This window comes from Pezoporus occidentalis, unplaced genomic scaffold (genome assembly GCF_034315485.1).
Source record: "Pezoporus occidentalis ecotype Australia unplaced genomic scaffold, CSIRO_AGI_Poc_V1 ctg3, whole genome shotgun sequence".
NCBI classification, from domain to species: domain Eukaryota; kingdom Metazoa; phylum Chordata; class Aves; order Psittaciformes; family Psittacidae; genus Pezoporus; species Pezoporus occidentalis.
In genome coordinates this window covers 5,917,431-5,937,481 of record NW_026914940.1, presented here as the reverse complement: position 1 = coordinate 5,937,481, position 20,051 = coordinate 5,917,431, and the positions used below count along the sequence as shown (strand labels likewise).

The following is a 20,051-nucleotide window of genomic DNA, read 5'->3' as shown; positions in this document are numbered from 1 at the left end:
CATTTTGCCTGTAAGAGGTGTTAGTATTAGTGTGAATGTGTCATCTGTAGAAGGTGCCAAGTGATACTTCCTCAGAAAAAATAGTTAAAAGATTTGGTTCTGATTTATGAGCAATTTTCTCCTTCCTGCTGATCACTGATTGGTGACAGATGCTTCAGAGGAATGTAACTTAAGACTTAAATATGGATGAAATCTCTGCAAAACGCCTTTCTGCATGTGAATACTGAATTTAGAGAAGCTCACCTAGCAAGCTGACATCTGTTTCTGTGTGCCTGCAGTCCACACTAATGCTGTTAGCTATTGTGCAAGATCTTGAACAAAAAGATACCTCCAGTGTTTCAGGAGATAGTCTAGTTTGTGTTAACTAACTGAGAATCAGCTATGTGAAGCTGACCAAGTCACTACAGTAATTAATTAGGCAAACTAGTGCCAGTTTGGGTTGAATCTGGCAAACTTGGGTTTCCATAAAGTAATGAGGAAAAAGTTTGTTTCCCTTTTTTGGGAAGCACTATTCTATTCATATCCATAATTCTGCTTTTAAACAGGATCAAGAAAGTAAATTATTAAAGTTGTCTTTAACAGGGTTTATATCTGAAAATAAATCTAGCTATGAATATAGGTGACTTTGCTAGCAGAAACTATTCCTTCCTTTATAGTTGCCAGTGATGACTGGCAAGCAGAGATGCCTCTCCTGTTTAGGTGTATAGATAGGATTAATGAAATATCAACCAATTTTTTGTGATAAGTGTTTCTGGACCAAAATAGACCACAAGAGCACTACTCCCATTCAGACAGTTTACAAGATCTGACACAGGGTTAATCAAGTTTCCTTTAAGTATTGCATTGTCCTTTCTCTGTTTAAAACTTCTGTCTGATTCTGACTCCTTGAATAAATCATAACAGTATCAAGAAGGGTCAGGCGGTCCTAGCTCTGATCTGATCAGCAGGCATTGTAATGCCTGCTCACATTACCTGTCCTGTCAGATACATTCTCATGGGCTCATAGCTGAGCCCTGTGCAGATTCAGCCTCATTACCTCTGACAGCCCTGGAAGGTGACAGGTTAACTGCAGCAGAAAGTTTTCAAAGTGGAGTTCAGAGCAGCTGGGTTTCTTACTGGAAAAGAACCTGGCAGACCTCATTCAGAAGCAGGGATTTTACTTTTCTGGGTGTCTTTGCTTTCCCTGAAATAAACTGAGTTTCTGGTTTTCTGCTTAATGTGGAAACAGGTGAATCTGTGGTGATGTGCTTAACTCACCTTGTACCTAACAGCTCTTGATTGCTACTATGGTGCTGTATATATAGATACATATATCCTTCAGCTGGGACCTTTTGTCTTGCTCAAACCTTAGCAGTGTTCAGAGGCCTAATAGCTCATGCTAGAGCCAGTTTGCCTACATCTACTTTCGTGTCTGGACCTTGACAGAATAACCAAGACAGCCTGAATTTTGTCTGCTTAATGAAATAATTTGATAGTCCCAGGAGTTTTGTTCAGTTTCTCTTTGAGACTGGTTATGCATTTGAATTAATTTCATTTGTGTTCTTTAGACTCCTGTACATTAAAAACCCTAAATTTGTCTTGGTGACAGTTTTCCTTGTTAAGACTAAATCTTGTGCAAGCTGCTCTGTACATTGCAGGTCTAGTCAAGCCTACAAAATCCAGTTGTATCCAATCATGAATTTTTCAGGTTGGTCGGCTCTACACATACCTCAGAAGTCTGGATTGCTGTGATCTGGAAATTAATCTGAGGTATTTAGGTGAGGTTTGAACATGCTTTGGTAATGCTGCAGTCTTACTGTAACAGGGACATATGCTACAAGCAAGGATTAGAGAGGTTAGGGCTTTTAGGTAAGCTTATAGGAAAAGGGCCAACTTTCTGAGGCATGATTCAGTTCAAAATCAAACTTTCTATAGGTAGGAATTCATGTGGATGTTGGATGTCTAAATTGTGGTTAGTGGAATGAGATCTTGTCTGTTCAGGCAATGGAGTTCAGGGTGATTTAATGCACCTTGCTATTTGATCAGCTGAATACCTCAACTGACTCTGTCAAGTGTGAAAATGTGACCCTTAAACCCATGCTTCTGTTGTATTTCATGCTTGAAAATCTTCAAACTCGCACAGACTTGAAGGCAGAAAGTGAGCTGACCATGGAAGGTCATGATGTGGTTGTCTTGAAGGGACTCCTCATCAGAAATGTCGGCCTGTGTAAAAAGGTGTTTCATAGCTTAGTTACATATGAGTGAGTAAGGAGGGTGTTATCCCCTTACAACACATCTAATGCTTTGCAAAGTGGTTTTGTCTCAGATCTGATTTTGCTTTGACAGTTTAGGGAGCTCAGATGTTCCAGTTCTGGAGGGAAATAGCTTCCATGGATGATAAATGGAATGATGATGGTTTTCCATGAGATGGATCAAAACTATCGGGAAAAATTATTTGTTTTGTGACAGCCTACCATTTATAATTTGCTCTGGATCTACACTTAAATACTGGATAAATCTCAGAAATCAGTGAGAAATGGTCTCTATTGTGTTCCCTGAAGTAATACTTGAGATACATGCTCTCAAAAGTTGCTGACTCTTAAGGAGCTGGTATCAATATAAGCCTTTTAGCTCAACATTTAAAGAGAAAAGACCTATTTCAAAATGTCATTGGTATATATAATAGATCTGCAGTTGTTATGTGAAGTCATTGAAAGACTACTATTTTAATCACGTGAGTAGCTAGGAAAGAATTTGTCATCATAGCTTAGCTCTGTGGAATTTCTTCAAGTAAAAATAAGAATGGTTGTATAACCATTAGTTACATGGAGCAACAGGCATGGAATGTAATACCAGGGATAACTTTTGAGCAAATTTATTGACCAAGATTTGTTGTGCATAAATGTTTAAAGCAAAAAAAAGAGTAACGGGCTCAAACTTAAACAGAGGAAATTTAGATTAGATATAAGGAAGTTCTTTACTCTGAGCACTGGAATGGGTTGCCCAAGGAAGCTGTGAATGCTCCATCCCTGGTAGTGTTCAGGGGTGGGTTGGGCAGAGCCTTGGGTGACATGGTTTAGTGTGAGGTGTCCCTGCCCATGGCAGGGGGGCTGGAACTAGATGATCTTAAGGTCCTTTCCAACCCTAACCATTCTATGATTCTGTTGCTGTTTGTGAAGGGGAGTAGTTTGAAATGGTAGAATGTAGATGCTTGGAGTACTTATCTTTCTATAGAAACTGTATTTTCTTGAAAAGTATGAAAAATGTTTGTTTTCCTGTTTTCCCTGAAAAAGTTTCCTGGTTTTCCCTTTCATCATAAGAAAGTGCTCCAAATCTTAAAGTAACTATTTTTTCCTGTGACCCTATCACAGAGGAATCCTTGCAGAAAAGTAATAATGCAAAGAAAGCTTTCTATGACTTTAATGACAATGGCTTGTTTAGAGTGTTACAGGGAAGCGTTTGGTCAAGCATTTATACTTTCACTAAGTATTTTAAGCTGGATGAACCATTCTCAGCAGAGTTGCCCTGGTGGGGATAAAGGAGGATTACTTCTATTATATCCTCCTTTTTGCTATATATACATTTAAAAATGCTGTAGCATTGGCATTAATTCCTTTTTTGCTGAAATTCATACTGTAGATCAAATGCTTGTGCTTGCTTGTGTACTTTTTTAGCTGTGTTTTCTCCAAACTGTTTTCAGGGAATAGGTTCAGACAGTGATCTGGTAAGGACATAAATCTCTAGATAACTAATAATTATGTTTTGATGTGGGGATTCTGAAGAAATGGGTGTTAAGCACTGATGTCCATAATCTCCATTATACTATATCTGCAAAATTGCTTCTTAAAATGAGGATTTATGAATATCTGGGGGAAACAATTTTCAAGTAAAATATATTGATTTATTTTTGTTTCTATTGGGATAGAATTTTTCCTTTAAAATATACCTTAAATTGGATGTTTTCTAGTTATACAGCACTCTAAAAAAGGAAACCAATACATGCTTTCTGTATAGGTAACTAATATTTGTGGGCAAGACAGATTCCATGGCCAAGGGATAGAATCTCATATTTGAGGATTTTGATAAGGAGCTGTAGCACTTCATGGTGTATTTTTACCTCCAAAGCCAGAGATGTAGATAGATGCAGGAGTATGTGCTTTCAGTGATCAGAGGGTTTGGGAAATTACCCATCCTAAAATCTTGCATCCTTTTGCTCAAGCTAATGCAAATTTGGTGATACTTTATAATAAGACTATAGAGGGAACCGTTTATCACTGCTGCAGTGTTACTTGGCTTGAGCTTCAGCTGAGGTAGCAGTTTTTCCAATCTTCACTTGTCTCCTCCCAGGTCTGTTAATCTGAATCTTGATGCTCCTTTTGCAAGAATTCTGATAATTTAGATGTTTTAGCATTCATTATTAAGATATTAGGAAAAAAAATCCTTACTGTGAGGATAGTGAGGCCCTGGAACAGGTTGCCCAGAGAAGCTGTGGCTGCCCCATCCATGGCAGTGTTCAAGGCCAGGTTGGATGGGGCTTGGAACAACCTGGTCGAGTGGAAGGTGTCCCTGCCCATGGCAGGGGGTTGGAACTGGATGAGCTTTAAGGTCCCTTCAACCCCCAAAAATTATATGATTCACTTAATGTACTGGATATGGCATATGCTTCAGAGCTGGTCTAGAAGCAACTTTGTGTTGTGGACTTTCATCTTCTGTTTTATATATCATTATCTATAACATACTGATTCTTAAGATATCAGAATCTGTCTTAATGTAGAAACAATCTTGGATTTAACATAGGTGACTCATCCAGTGTAGAATAACATTCATGGCTGGCTCTTCAGAGTTCAGCTATCCTGTAGAACTGTGAATATTGCAGCACCTTCCAGACTAGCTTATGCTGGAAAGCAGTGTGACTGCTTTGATACTGTTATAAAACAAAGGTGATGCTGGTGAACTTGAGGACAGTTTTAGGTATTTACAGCAGTTTGGATATGATTGTGCTGTACTAGGGAGAAGGGTGAGTGCAATGGGGGTTCTGGCATGTCTGATTCTGAGCCAGACCTAATGAATGTGACTGATCAGGCTTGTACAGAACTGCTTAGATGTCATCATGTTAGTAGGATCCAGTGCATCTAATTCAGACAATTTACAAGCTTGAGTTAAATACTGCACCTGAATTAGTTTTTTTTTTTTGGTGCTTTTGGGCAAATAAACTCTGAATTTCCAGCAGAAAAGAAAGGTAAAATTTTATTCATGCTTTTACTGTAATTTAGGAGAAGGCAAGCTATATGTTTAACTCTACAATGCATAGTTTTGAACATCACTTCCTAACTGGGACAAAAACTACTGTGGTATGGAATACTGACAGGTGTCCTGTCTCTGCTTCCTCCTGGCTCCCCTCCTCCCTGGCAGAGCATGAGGCTCACAAAGTCCTTGGCCAAACCAAAACATCGCTTGTTAGCAGCTCTGTTCCTGAGCTGAAAGTCAAAACACAGCACTTAAAATATAAACTATAAATCATGACAAATGGAAGGTTTTTTTGGCAAACAAACTCTAAATGGAACCCATGGAATGTGTATATTAGCTATCTTGTGTAAGAGCTAACCTGGTTCTGCCAGGCTTATTTGCTCGTTTCACCAGTGGGTAGGCTGGATTTGTTGATTTTTGTAATGAAAACTTGTCTTTATGGTGACCTTATACCTTTAGGGATGACTCCTACTCCTTGATTGTTGGGGTAAAGTGTATCAGTAATGATAGTAACTTAGTGGCTGATATCTTTTGAGTGTTTATGAAATATTTCAAAATTATCCTTGTGATCAGATGTTTCCAGTTTTATGTAGAAGGGGAAAAACCCAATAGTTTGAACTAAACCAATACCTGGTAAAAGTAAATGATTTCTACTGAAATGATTCATTCAATATCATAAATGAGCTTTGTTTATGGAATAATCAAGTGAAATGTTCCAGAGCTTTTTGGCTTTCTTATGTTGGAGCAAAAAGGCTTTGGAACTGCGCTGTAAGCTGTTTGGTAGTAACCCCTAAGTTCATTACGTTCTTAAGCTACCCCTGGAGTTACTGTGTTTTCAAATCAGCAGAATTTGACTTGCAACTGAAAACCAGGTTTCTCAGACTTTGGATCTATCAGATCTAATATTTGGAGCCTCAATGCACGGAGTAATTCAGTGGATCTCAGAATACAGCTAATCGTGTTCATTATATGTTGTCTAGACCACATCTGTGTGGCTTGTGTATCTACTTGTGTACTTGTATAGCTACCACAACATCCAGCTTCAGTGCTAAATATTGTGTTGGTTTTGAGACGACAGCTCTTGGTGCTATGAGTTTTATAGGTCATGTTTTAGATATGCACAACACATTAAACATTTGGCTTTAATTGAAATACTAGAGCTGGAGTAAACAAATGTGTTTTGGAATGCCCAAGCTGTCGTCTTAGCACTGAAGCCGTTTAGTAACTTTGATTACATTCAGAGTGGATTTCACTTTTGTTGCAGGTATGCATTTCCATTTGTCATGATTTATAGTTCATATTTTAATTGTCAGGTAGTTTTTGTTCCAGTTAGGAAGTATTTAAAGCTATGCATTGTGTAGTTAAATATATGCTTGCCTGCTATTAAATTACAGTCAAAACATGAATGAAATTTTACCTTTCTTTTAAGATTACCACTGGAAATTTAGACTGTATCAGACTGCAGGTATTCAACATTTGAAGTAATTTCAGTATACTTCACTGTAAATGGAAAAATCTCTCATTTTAAATGTATGCAGTGTTTGGGTTTTGTTCCTAAGAACTTAACAAGGCTATTTTAAAGTAAACATAAGTAATCTTGAGTAATGCATGGAAAAATGATATGATATTCCACTATATGAAAGCTTTCATTTGAGCTTTGCTTATGAAAGGAGTTCATAGTTATGATCCTTTATTTAAGGAAACTGTTGACAAGGAGTTACTGACTTTTAGAAGCTCAGTCTTGTTATGTATTGTTCCAATTTGTTTGCTTTCCTTGCAGTTATACCTCCAGAAATAATAAAATCACAAGTCCAAGGTGTAAGGGACCTCTAGGGAATATCTGGTCCAACCTTCTGTTGAGATTATGGTTGTAAATTAGGTTACACAATGCCCTGTCAATTGCTGAGTGAATATTCTCAGTGAGGGACATTTCTAACATTTTTCTGGGGAGCCTGGTTCTGGTGAATATTTTCCTTGGCTGTATCTTAGGACCTATAAGGAAAAAAATATACCCAATAAAACGAACTTAAGTGGAATATTCCACTATATTAAATTTAGTGGCTTCTGTGGACTTCATGAAGGCATGCTAAGACACATGAAAAATGAGGTGATTAATGACAGCCAGCATGGCTTCAACTAAGGGAAAATCCTGCCTCACCGATTTGGTGGCCTTCTATGATTGGGCTACAGAACTGATGGACAGGGGTAGAGCAGTTGATGTCATCTACCTGGACTCGTGCAAAGCATTTGACACTGTCCCTTATGACATCCTTGTCTCTACATTGGAGAGACATCAAGTTGATAGAAGGCTGTGTGGAGACCTCATAGCAGCCTTCCAGTATCTGAAGGGGGCCTGTAAGGATTCTGGAGAGGGACTCTTCATTAGGGACTGTAGTGATAGGAGAAGGAGTAACGGGTTAAAACTTAAACAGGCCAAGTTCAGGTTAGATATAAGGAGGAAATTCTTTACTGTGAGGGTGGTGAGGCACTGGAATGGGTTGCCCAAGGAAACTGTGGATGCTCCATCCCTGGCAGTGTTAAAGGCGAGGCTGGACAGAGCCTTGGGTGACATGGTTTAGTGTGAGGTGTCCCTGGGCATGGCAGGGGGCTTGGAACTGCATGATCTTAAGGTCCTTTCCAACCCTAACTATTCTGTGATTTTGCTATGATTCTATGACTAGTGATGCGTAAGTAATTTGGTCAATGATATCTTGGTTCCAACTCTGGTATACATTGGTGATTGAACTTGGAGGTACTAAGGGAGGTAAAAGTCATGTTTTCATACTTGGCAGGCTTTTAATGCTTGCATTTATTTTTCTGTCTAAAGCTGACTTAGATGAACTGGAGCTGTAGACTGTGTGTTGTAGCTGGGCATTTTCTCCATCAGCACTTCTGATGTTGCAGCAAAGGATTTTGAGCTGCACTATCCCATTGCCGAGTGTTTTGAAATTCCTTCAGGGGAATAGGGAGATCCTTATAGGAGAAGCCCATGTAGGCCCTTCAGTGACACAGTAGTAGAGCAACAGTCAAAACTTACAAACTGATTCATAAATGCGAGGCCACAAAGAAGTAGCTTAAGTCTGTTTGTTCTTTAGCATCACTGTTTTACTTGTGCCTTAACTATCTTTTTAACATGATTGTGTCAGTTTAGATTCCATAGTATGAATACTCTGGTTTTCCAGTTTCGTTGGGGTAATAAATATTTCTGAACAGTACTTTGTTGATAAATAATCTCTATTGCCTTATTATTTGGACAGGAGCTGTGGTGGGTTGATTTTTGCTGGCTGCCAGGTGCCTACCAAGCTGTTCTATCACTTCCCTTCCTCAGCAGGGTGGTGGGGAGAAAGGTAAAAAGCTTGTGGGAGATCACTAGCCTATTAGTCACAAACAAAACAGACTTGACTTGAAGATTAATTTATTGCTAATTAATTGTAACAGAAGGATAGAGTGAAATAAAATAAAAATAACTTCCCTACACCCTCCCCCCTCTTTCACAGGCTCAACTTCACTCTGATTTTTCTACCTAAGTCCCTCAAGTGGCACAGGGGGATAGGGAATGGGGGGTTGTTGGCTCAACACGTCTGTTCCATCCTCCTCATGGTCTTCTGCTTCAGCCTGGGATCCCTCCTGCAGGATACAGTTGGAACTGCTCCAGTGTGGATCCCCCAGAGGGTCACAGACTGCTGTGGTTTAAGCCCAACCATCAACGAAGTACCACACAGATGTTTTTAGTTCTCTGCATAGTTTAATAGAATCCTCAAGTTTTCTGTCACAATCCTTCAAATTTCATATACATTCCAGACCACAGTGCAGTGGTATACAGAAGGAGACTGCTGACTACACAGCTTCCCCCCCCCCCCGCCCCCCACCATGTGTGACTGGGAATACATGCTGTATGGAGCAGTGCTTATGAGAACTTTCACATTTCTTGGCTTTCCTAAGCATCCTTGAAATGGCAATAGACAAATTCTCCCTTTGTTTTCAAAAAACGGATTTGATACCTGTTTTCTTTAGCCAGCTTTCCTTTTGAAGCATCTTCTAGGCTGAAGGGGCACCACCTGTATGTTTTGGTACTTTCTATCAATGCCAAGGGTTATGCTTTCCTTGTTTTCTTTGTCTTCCTTGGTTTTTGAGGCTCGCCACTCCCTTCTCCCTAGTTATCTTAGTGATGTAATGCCATGGTTGTGAATCCCAACTGGCTTTGGTAAACTTCAGTCATAATGGGGGGTTGAGTGGCAGTTGAGAAGGTAAGTGTTGATTCTGGTTTGGGACTGAATTTATATGCTTATGTTCTGTGGCTTTAGCTCCTTGATTGTTCCTGGGTTTTAGAGCAGGGTATGTTATATGGATTACTTCACAAATCTTCAAGGGAGGATAAGGCAATCAAAGTATTCTTTTTCTTGAGAGGTTTGGTATTATATCTGTAAGATTGCTGCCAGCCTTGTTTTTATGGTTATGTACCTGGTAACAATTGTTGGAAAAACTGAATTGCAGTTTGAGCACATCTGTTCTCAGTCTTGAGTGGGGTAAACACAAAGCTCTCTTTTCAAGTACCTGATTTCTTTGAATTCAGGTGCTTCGATATTCCTCTTGACACCTGGTGGAGTCACTTTCATGATGTTAAATGTCCTACAGAGTTGTAGTTAATGACTGTAATTTATGATCTAATACCTTTTTGCACCTAAAAAAAGTTATTTCAGCAAAATATTCCATTATGCTAATTCATTTAGACTTAAAAATGCAATGAGCTTAATGGTGCTTTGTTTTCTTACAGTTCAACTTCGTGGGGAAGCTTTTGGGTCCACGTGGCAATTCTCTAAAGCGTTTACAGGAAGAAACACTGACAAAAATGTCTATTTTGGGCAAAGGTTCTATGAGGGACAAGACAAAGGTAAGACCTGAGTATGTTAGTGTTTGATACCTGAATTTTATAGCTTACCTAAAACTTTTGCAGAGGTGAACAAACATCTTGCCAAAAATGGGAGCAAAGAAAAAGCCCTACCCCTCATGTTGGTTAGATTCAGATGGATGCTGCTTTCTTTTGAGTCTGTTCTCACTGAGTATTTTTGAAGCTACCATGAGTTGTATGTAGGATCCCAAAATACAGTCCTTGGGCATTTAAGTGGGGCATTACCAGTGGCTCATTCTAGATTGGTCTTGTATAGCTTATAATGAGTAATGCCCAAATAATTGCCATTTTTGAAGGAACCCCACTTCTAAATTCCTCCAAACATGTTCACATAACATTTAAACTTAACATGTAATAACATTTCTAGGCAAAGGAAAAGAGCTGATGGAAGGAGGTAAAATACAACGAGAAGAAACTTCACAGCTCTTTGGTGATGTAGTAAAGATGGAAATGGATGGCGCTATGAGCAGGTTCTGATAAATACTGCTGCTCAGCTTCTGATTTAAAGCAGTAGACTTCAAGGGTTGGTAGCTGCTGCTTGATAGCTTGACAAGTAGGATGAAAAGCAAAAGGCTGTATAGGAACAATAAACTACTACAAGGTGAAGTATATTTACTGTCTTTAGGCATATTGCCAGATGCCTTGTGCTGCTATGCATCATAAGCTGTGCTAGTACTCTGCTTTGTTCTGGACCACGAGGGGATGAAATACAGGACCAAGGTACAAAGCAAATAGGGTAAGCTTTCTCATAAAGCTTATGGTGTGCAGTACTGGAGGGATGTCTATTGAAAACACGAAGTTAAACCAGATTGCCCAAACCATGACCATTTGGTGTGCTAAATGTTACATGAGAAAATGAAGATTTAAAGGACAGATTGTCTTAAAAGTGGTGACCTTGCTGTCCCTTAGCTCCCTTGTTCCACATCTGGTTTGCTTTCATCCTTTCAGCAGCCTTAAATCTCCATTGCAGTGAGGAAAAAAACCCAAAGTAGTGTGTTTTAGCCAGCCAAGCAGCATCCGCATGCACATGGCCCAGCCTAGCCGGTGTATGTACTGTCAAATAATGGAAGGCAGAGTATTCTGTGGGAGTTAAAAATAGTGTCAGTGAAGGAAGCTGGAATGGGAATAAGCTGTGGCTTTTCTGTTGGTCACTGTGGGGAATAAAAAGATCCTGAAATACTAAATGTATGGTTGGGAGATGTAGGCCAGTGGGTGAACTCATTCTCTTTTGTATGGTGGTTTGCTGCGGAGAGTAGTGGGTTGCCAAGCCATGTTACAGAATTGTTGGGGGAATCAAAGTGAACTTTGCAAGTGAAGCAAAAGAAAGATTGTTACCTTAAAAGCTTTCATGGGGATGATTTTTGGAACAACCTGCACTGAAATTCCTTTTTGTAAAAATTGCTGATTGAAATCCTTTTCCACCAAGCGCTGCACATGAAATGGTGACTTTTTTGTTGCGTGTTGCTGTTAGCTGGCAAGCTGAGTGATAACCACAGAAACTTTCTGAATTCTCAATTCTCTGCACATCCAACCGTACAGTGATTCTTCTGAGGGTAGGGAATGGTTGGTAGCATATATACTAAACCACAAAGTATATGGAGAACTTCACTAATGAAAGCATATAGCTTCTGGTGCTAGATGTTGGTTCATATATCTTCAATAACTGTGCTTTAGTTATATATTTAAGTGAGAAACTGCCAATTAAAACTAAATAATTAGGATCTGTAGTAGCTTTTATTAGTTTACTGCTGCTTCTCATTCTGTTATTTGTTGTTTGTATTGACAAGAAAACAGTTTTGATGGCAAAGTCTAATCTTGCTGACTGACCTTTTCATATTCCTGTTGTGGATGCTCTAACAGCTAACTATATTCTGTCAGGCTTAAAACATCCCCATAGTCAAACATGAAGTATGATGACATGAATGATATTTATGAGAAGCAGAAATGGTTTGTCACTTGCACACCTTAACCCATAATTAAGGAGTGTACATGGGAGGAGATTTCCACTATCTTTGAACCAATAAGTTTAGGTATCTATAGAATTAAATACTTACCAGTGCATCCCATATTTGTTAAGCCATGGGAGAGATTTCTTAGGGCTTTCTTTTAAAGACAGCATTGTATCAAATTCTTAGTAGTTCTGTTATTTGATAATGCAATGAAATTAAATGATGGCTTAGCTTCTTGGAAAGCACCCTTCAGACTGGGGATGGGAAGCAGCCTGAGAGTAACATATGGCTGTTAAGCGTGTGAACAGTTCACATGTGAATGCAAGTATTTGGGAAGTGAGCTCAGCTCCACTACCTGGAAATAGTTTTTCAGTTGTATTGAAATGGGTTGGGTGAAGCAGAATAAAAGAAATAAACTCTTCTGAAATAGCTAGTGAACTCTTTTACTCTACTATCCTATTCCCTTCTCATAATGCTGTTAGCTTCATATTCAAGTAGCACAGTTCTGTGAAGGATGTACTCATGGGGTAGAAATACCAGTGAGAACAGAAAATAAGAACTAGGAGTAGTGCAATAAGACTATGGTTGAAATAATATCAGTAAAAGAATCTTGTTATGGAATATTAGAACAGACCTGTTTCTGAAGACTTGAATTTTGAGAAGAGAGGCTTCAAATTCACTTACTTCTGTGTCTTCTAGATGAAACAGATGCACATTCTCCCTTGTGCTACAGTTTCTGTATGTCAGCAGAAGTCGATGGGTCCTATTTTGTGTTGGGTTATTGCTTATGGTTGATAAGCAAACTGATACTACTCTATTTTAGCAACAAGATTGGTTTTAAGTGTATCAGAAGTATGTGATTTTTATCCTCTTTAGTTGACATCAGAACATGAGTAAAAAGTATGTGCAAATGCCTCTGAAGCAACTTTAATACTTGGACTATAATATGCTTAAAGAAGGTGGTAAAAACCCCAACATTTTTCTTATCTCTTAGGAGGAAGAATTGAGAAAAAGTGGAGAGGCAAAGTACTTCCACCTGAATGATGACCTGCATGTTTTAATTGAAGTATTTGCTCCACCTGCAGAAGCATATGCCAGAATGGGACATGCATTGGAAGAAATCAAGAAGTTCCTCATCCCTGTTAGTGTTTTAACTTTTTTATGGGAATTCTGGTAGTCTTGAGTGAGAAACTGTCTCTAAAAATGACTTAGTGAACAATATTGGTCAGGTCATGTTACATAATTTCCTTCACCTGTGAAAGAAGTGATGCTTACAAATACTTCTTGATACAGGCAGTGATTGGGTGAATGGATAACTGTCCACATATGCTTATGATAACTGTACAAATAATGAACATCTGTTAAATATGGAAAAATAACTTTGCTTAAGGTAGAGCTTTTCTGTGTTTTTGTTAAATCTGAAGCATCAGCATAGGGTTCTGTTTCACTAAGAATAAATTTGGTGTTGTAGTATTGCTCCCACCCATAATCCTGGTTTAGCATTCAGTGCTGAGAATCAATACAATTTTATCATGTAGCTAGTGACACATGGGTTATACTTGTTTTATGTATACTTCAACTTGCAATGTATGGATATATAAAATGAGATGTGATTTCCAGTGTAAGCTTGTACTCCAGCTTTGGGATATGCACAGACAATGGTGTTGCAGGGTTTCCAGTGTCTTTCTAGAGAAGATTCTTATTTGTGTCTCATGTAAGGATGAGACTTGATTGTTTTGTGATAGTAAACTCATGACGGGGCATTTGAGAAGGTGTTATTGTGTGTGAAGTTCCTATCTCTATTAAGTTTTCAGTAGGTATTCTATTTTTATTGGATATGGAATGAATGGAAAAAGCAAAGCATTCTCAAGGTACCCTGACTTCTGTTTATCTTTACTGCTGAAAAGGTTATCCAAGTGTTAGTTTTGATTCATGTCAGATAGTGGAAATGTGGGAGACCAAGCTGAGGAGACTTTGCTAAGGTGTATGTCTGATAGCATCATGTAAGTGTTTGAGAGTATAGTCAGTGTGGCTGTATTCAGGACCAGTCAGGGATGTCTGTTGTATGCTGCTATAGTTTGTTGTGGGTAGCGCTGCTGGCTGTACTCCAGGGTGAACTAGTCGGTACAGATTAGGTGGCAGTGCTGCTGTATGCATTTTGAGGATTTTAGTTTATTCTAAACCTAGCCTAGATCCATGAAATTAAGTCCCCAAGTGTCTAAAATTGATTGTGTTGCTCCTTAGTGTTTACTCTGATATGTTTTTGTCTGAGTTATTTCATATGTTCTAACACTACCCCCTGACAGGAACCAAAGCCTGATAAGTAATGATCACTAAGAAGCTCATTTAGGAATACATGATGATGTGAAATAACACATTGTGTGTTATAAAGAAGCAAGCATCACATTATAACTTTGCAGGTTCCAAATGCATAAGAAGAGGCAAATAAATATACTACTGCTTGCACATCCTAACTGATTATGTTGGTGATACTCTAGAGCGTATTTGTAGGAATGCTGGGATACTCCAGAGAGTATCTGTAGGAATGCTGGGCTGTCATAATGTCAAAGGTTGCTGTTATTTACATGACTTATAGTTTGAGTGTGTGAAGAGATAAGGGAGAATTAACTTCAGTATTCTAGTGAGCAAACAGCTGCTCTCTTTTGAGATGGAAATATGCTCATTTTTGATAAATGTTTTTTGCAAGCACTGGAAGCGAGGATAAATCTGATCCTGCTGCCCCTTCATCAGAGGTTTTATTTTTCTTCATTGAGCTTGATTCACCTAGTACCATAATAAATGAAGTATATCAAAACCTAGCCATGACTCTACTGCCAAGTCACTAGAATTACAGACATATAATGAGCAATTCCATTCATTGGTTGTGCACTTTTCATCTCAATTTTTGATCATTGCTTTTTGTACTGAGCAGAACTGACCCTATATAATTTTTTCTGAGCTATGGGATCAAGCCAATGCTGTCTTAGTTTTCCTGTGGCTTCTCAAATGTAATTTTATGAGATTTGTTCTCAATGCCTTTATCTCTTCTGCCCCCACTTCCCATAGAACTACTGGTAGGTTAACTTTCTATAATATCCGTTGTGACTTTCTTAAAATTATCACTATTTTAAGAAATAAGTCCTGCTATCAGTATGCAAGATTATGGTCATAATTTATGTTCTCCTTACAATGTAAACTAACCATGCCTTCCAACAACCTTTGCTTAAGATGATTTATGAATATGGTCATGGTGCAGTTTGTAGAGCATAGCAATTGGTCCTAGAATGTAGGGTACAAAATATTCTTGTAGTTGCTGACTATACCAAAAATGCCTTAGTCTCTCTTCTCCTATCTTTATAGATCCATAATGTGCACCTTTAAGTTCAGCCTCAGTCAGCTGCAGTAGTGTACTTCCCTTTAAGCTATTGATATAACTCAAACCAAGACACAGAACCTTGACTTGAGGGTTTTTGGCTGTCCTTATGTTGCCTTAACTCTCACCTGTCTTCTGTGGGTAGAATTGTGGCTTCAGAATTAGAGTGTAATTTATTATCTTTTAAATTAGCCATTCCCTTTTGTTTGGCCAGAGCTTCTGGTCAGCAATCCAATATTATGTTAGTATTACTTCTGCCAGTTAGGATGAAAAGACCATCACCTCCCCCTGGCTCCTGTATTATACCATGATTACTGCAGTTTTGGCCAATAGGACTTCATTCTGCTTAATTTTTGAGTAGTGACAATCATTCTTCTGACAGCTGCAGCATTAATTATGCTTTGCTGTTGGGTACCAGTTACTTGTTTTCCTTTGCTTTAAAGACAGGTATAGAAATATTGAGAGAATCTGTAGCAGACAGTTTGCAGTGTGAGCAAAATTAAGAGTTTTTCCCATAGTCTGCCTTGCCTCCTGCTTGCTCAGTTTGTAAGCTGTGGTGATGAAAGTGTTTAATGGCATTTGAAAGGGCTTGATAGGCTTTGGAAACTCATATGGTTTGCCAGCTTGCTTAAGGAAAATAAATCTAAGGGGTGGGTGTGTGTGCTAAAAGGGTGCTGGAAATCTGATAGCTGTTGCACACTGCCAGGATAAAGATCTGCTTGGAGGTTTTGCATAGGGTCTTGCATGGGTCTGTGTGAATGTTAACTTTTTACTAATAGTTTGATAAATCAAAATAAGGTCTTAAGTGTATTGATCAGGGCTGGGTGAAAATTGCAAATAAACTGTTGCTTAGTTGGATCATGTAAGCAATTCTGCTTAGGGAGAAACTACCTTGAATGTATCTTCATGGTGTAGTCATTCTTAGAGTAGAAAATATCCTCTCTGCTCTGAGAAGAGTAGTCAGGATGGGCAGTACTCATAAAATGAAAGTACATCTGTTCCCTTGGAATTCAGCAGCAGTGTTTGACTGAAATTAGTGCCACCTCTGCTGAAACTGTACAGGGGAAGAGCATAATCTAAAGGGTTTCTGTGTCCATCTTCCATTCTAGGTGAGGAAGAGATTGTTTCCTCAATTTGACTTGAAGTGTGCTGCTTTCCAGCAGTGGGTATTCATAAATTGACCATCTGTTAATCCATTAGACTCTGAAATGGATTCTTCAATTAACACTGCTGCTTATCGTGGCTTCCTTGTACTGCTCCTTCACTCTGTATCCTCCTCCTGCCTCTGGTGCATGTGATAAGGACCCTATTTCTGTTCTTTGCCTTTGCACAGTGGAGTCCTTGTCTGTGACCTAAGACTGCTGGTATGTCTAATAGTTTGCTACAGGAAAATGAGAAAGCATCAGGGAGGAAAAAAAGGATCCAACATGAACAGTAGCAAGCTAAGCACGTCTTTGAAGAAATTAAATTAGTATTAGATTATATAGGTATTTTTCAGAAGCCCTTTTGAGGAGAATGTCTTGTAGAGAAGTTATAAAGGACATTTAATAAATACCATGTCAGAACTGGGACCTGTGTGTTTGTGGTACAGTTCCTTAGCATTTTGTTTAAAGACTGAAGTTTTATTTCATATATTGCATAGAAATTTGTTTGTAGCCAGTTCTGGTCCAGCAACAATTTACAAATATAAAGTATTTGTACTGTATATTATTAATGTATATTTTAAGCTCTATGTTGCTATACTCCTCTATGTTGCTATACTCCTCTATGTTGCTATACTCCTCTATGTTGCTATACTCCTCTATGTTGCTATACTCCTCTATGTTGCTATACTCCTCTATGTTGCTATACTCCTCTATGTTGCTATACTCCTCTATGTTGCTATACTCCTCTATGTTGCTATACTCCTCTATGTTGCTATACTCCTCTATGTTGCTATACTCCTCTATGTTGCTATACTCCTCTATGTTGCTATACTCCTCTATGTTGCTATACTCCTCTATGTTGCTATACTCCTCTATGTTGCTGGCCAGAGTAGTGTTCAGTTGCCTGTTTCTACTCTCCCTAGGATGGCTCGGTTGTGTATTGGGTCTAAGCTGTTCTGTAATGTAAACTCTTTCTCAAAAGCTTCAATTATGGAGTTTAAAGCAGTTAATTTTGTCTTGAAGACTCTTCTTCACTTTGTTTGCTGGTTGATTTCTGCTGCTAAATAGAGGATGATCTCAGATGGGCAGTTTTGAGTTAAATTTCAAAGCATAGTCAAGGTAGATCAGACAAAATGCTTGTATAGTGACATTTCTTCCTAATAGTAGTAACTATCTTTAGTAATGTGATGTAATGGAAAAATTGCTTTGTTCTGTTCTTACAAGTCTAGTTTCAAGGATAATTGAGATCTTTGAACTCACAGAAGTTTTAATCTCCTTTCTATGCAGTTATTCAGTTGTCTGCAAGGCTACCTGATGATCGTTTGGTATCTGTCTAGTACATAAACGTAATAAGCACAGACTTCCTGTGAGAGATGCAGATGTTTTAATTTGTAATTGAATTGTAAAATGGGTGGTATTTTAACAAATCTCCGCTCTTTGAAATGAGGGGATTTACAGAAGATCAGAGCTGCTGTATCAGAAGCATCACTTCGCTCTTATTAGAGGACCTAGTAATATTTTGATTCTCTGTATGTATACATGTTGCATAGAATACTTCTTGATTCAGCTTTACAGGTGCATTCTTTGGCTCACTTTAAATGTAGGAAAAATGATAGAAAAACATGTAGCTCAGGAGTTCATTGCATGCCTCCTATTCCTGTGATGTGCTTGTTTTGGAGTTTGGTTCAAGGTCTCTGAAAACTCTTGTGCATTTGAGAAGTACTGTGTTAATTCCATGTAAATCACTTCAGCTTTCTTTTTGATAGACCTTGAGAAGGTTTGTGCAGAATAAGAAACAAGCCATGTGTCCTCAGTCTCTTTACTGCTGCATATTCTAGAACTGATTGGTTTAGCTCTTTTTATGAGATCATAGTGCATGTGCTTATTGAATGAGTTCACTTGTTTATACTTTAACTCTTGATTCTAAGTGTAGATCCTATCACCTGTTCCTTCATGAGGCACTGTTCTTATATTTTTTACTGCTTTGCAACACCAGGCAATGGTATTTTTGCTGCTTTTAACACACTGTCATTGTACAGTTGGAACTACAAACTAGATCTCCACTTAGAATATGGGACCTTTATTCTTTGTTACCTCTATCTACAGCATTTTAACGTTCACATTTTAATTGGTAAAGCTATGGGGGGGGGCAAAATGCAGTGGAAAAGAACATGCCTGATACTTTTCCTCTCTGGCTCCCCTGTTTTAGGACTACAATGATGAAATCAGACAGGCACAGCTTCAGGAATTAACATATTTAAATGGTGGCTCAGAAAATGCAGAAGTTCCAGTGGTTCGTGGAAAAACATCACTTCGAGCAAGAGGAGTACCAGTTCCTGCTTTGTCCAGGTAAGTATGTCAGCTGTAGTGGAATTTCACTTGGAGGTACATTTTAAGCTTCTTCCTTCAACACCCCCTCCCACCTCACCCCTCAGAGTACAACAGGACCAATCTTCATTCATTGAAGATAGAATAATTTAGAGTGAATTAGCAATGGTACTGATTTTTTTTTTTTAATGAAACTTAAATGATACCTGTGTTAAACAATGTACATCAGGCAAGGTGTTTAATCTTACTGTGAGCAACTGCTTGCCTTGAATTTTAAAGTTGTCCCTTAGGTGCATGCAGGGTCTGTGTATGGGCCCTCTGGAGCTCACAGCTTTGAAAACTGATAAATCTGTCTTGCCTTGAGTGACATAGGAATTTCGGAGCAGTTTCTCAGATGCACAGAAAATGCATATTCTTTTTTTACTGTCTTAAGTTTCACAGTCATAATGAAATGTTACGGAAGTGCTTTGGAGGTAGAATATGGTTTTAGTCTTATCTGAGTGGCATTACTTCATCAAAAAGCAGCTTGTGTTTGCAGGAATAGGCAAGTCTATTGCTTTTGCTTTATTTTTCTTTGGCGCAGGAGGTGTTTTATTTTTATCCTAGCAGCCCCCATCTTCCTTGCAATACTGAGATGACAGCTTCAGCTCCTTTGAGTCCTGAAGTGTGAAAACAAAACCTAAATAAAGTGTTTAACTGTTTGTTACAGTACAGAAAAATTGTGGCTGCAGCAGCCAAGTTTAACTGTTTCCTATGGTAAATAATTTTCCTTTAGTTGTGGTTATAGTTCTTATTAATGCAAGCTTGAAACTTGCATATCAGCTTTTAAAACTTCAGAATAATATTTTGAAGTGTTTTAACTCAGGTGTTAGAAGAAAAAGTACTGAGGAATTAATGCATTTATACAGGTCTGCAGTTGTACAGTAAAGTGTATCCTGGTAACAGCTGCAAATGAAATGCAAAATGAATCTTGGAGAATTTGCACTTCCAGTTGTGTCCTGTAACAATGTAATTTTCTCTAAATCAGCAGGTTTTTGTTCTTATATTGTGTAATATCTGTTCTGTGATTTTAATATTTTTCAGAGTAGTGATAAATGTGTACTGAGGGTCACTTCTTTAGC

General features: G+C 38.4%; 1 protein-coding gene across 4 annotated transcripts in view; it reads left to right on the top strand.

The window, feature by feature from the left end:
• The window catches only part of KHDRBS3 (KH RNA binding domain containing, signal transduction associated 3), a 92,251-nt gene that overhangs the window by 31,325 nt on the left and 40,875 nt on the right, over window positions 1–20,051 (top strand). For all 4 annotated transcript variants that reach the window (XR_009966307.1, XM_062626979.1, XM_062626978.1 and 1 more), the window contains exons 3-5: window positions 10,001–10,117; window positions 13,079–13,225; window positions 18,812–18,951. Coding sequence is in view for 3 of the 4 variants with exons in the window: in XM_062626979.1 (XP_062482963.1) it covers window positions 10,001–10,117; window positions 13,079–13,225; window positions 18,812–18,951 (404 nt within the window). In the remaining variant the exon portion in view is untranslated. The remainder of the gene's footprint in view (window positions 1–10,000; window positions 10,118–13,078; window positions 13,226–18,811; window positions 18,952–20,051) is intronic.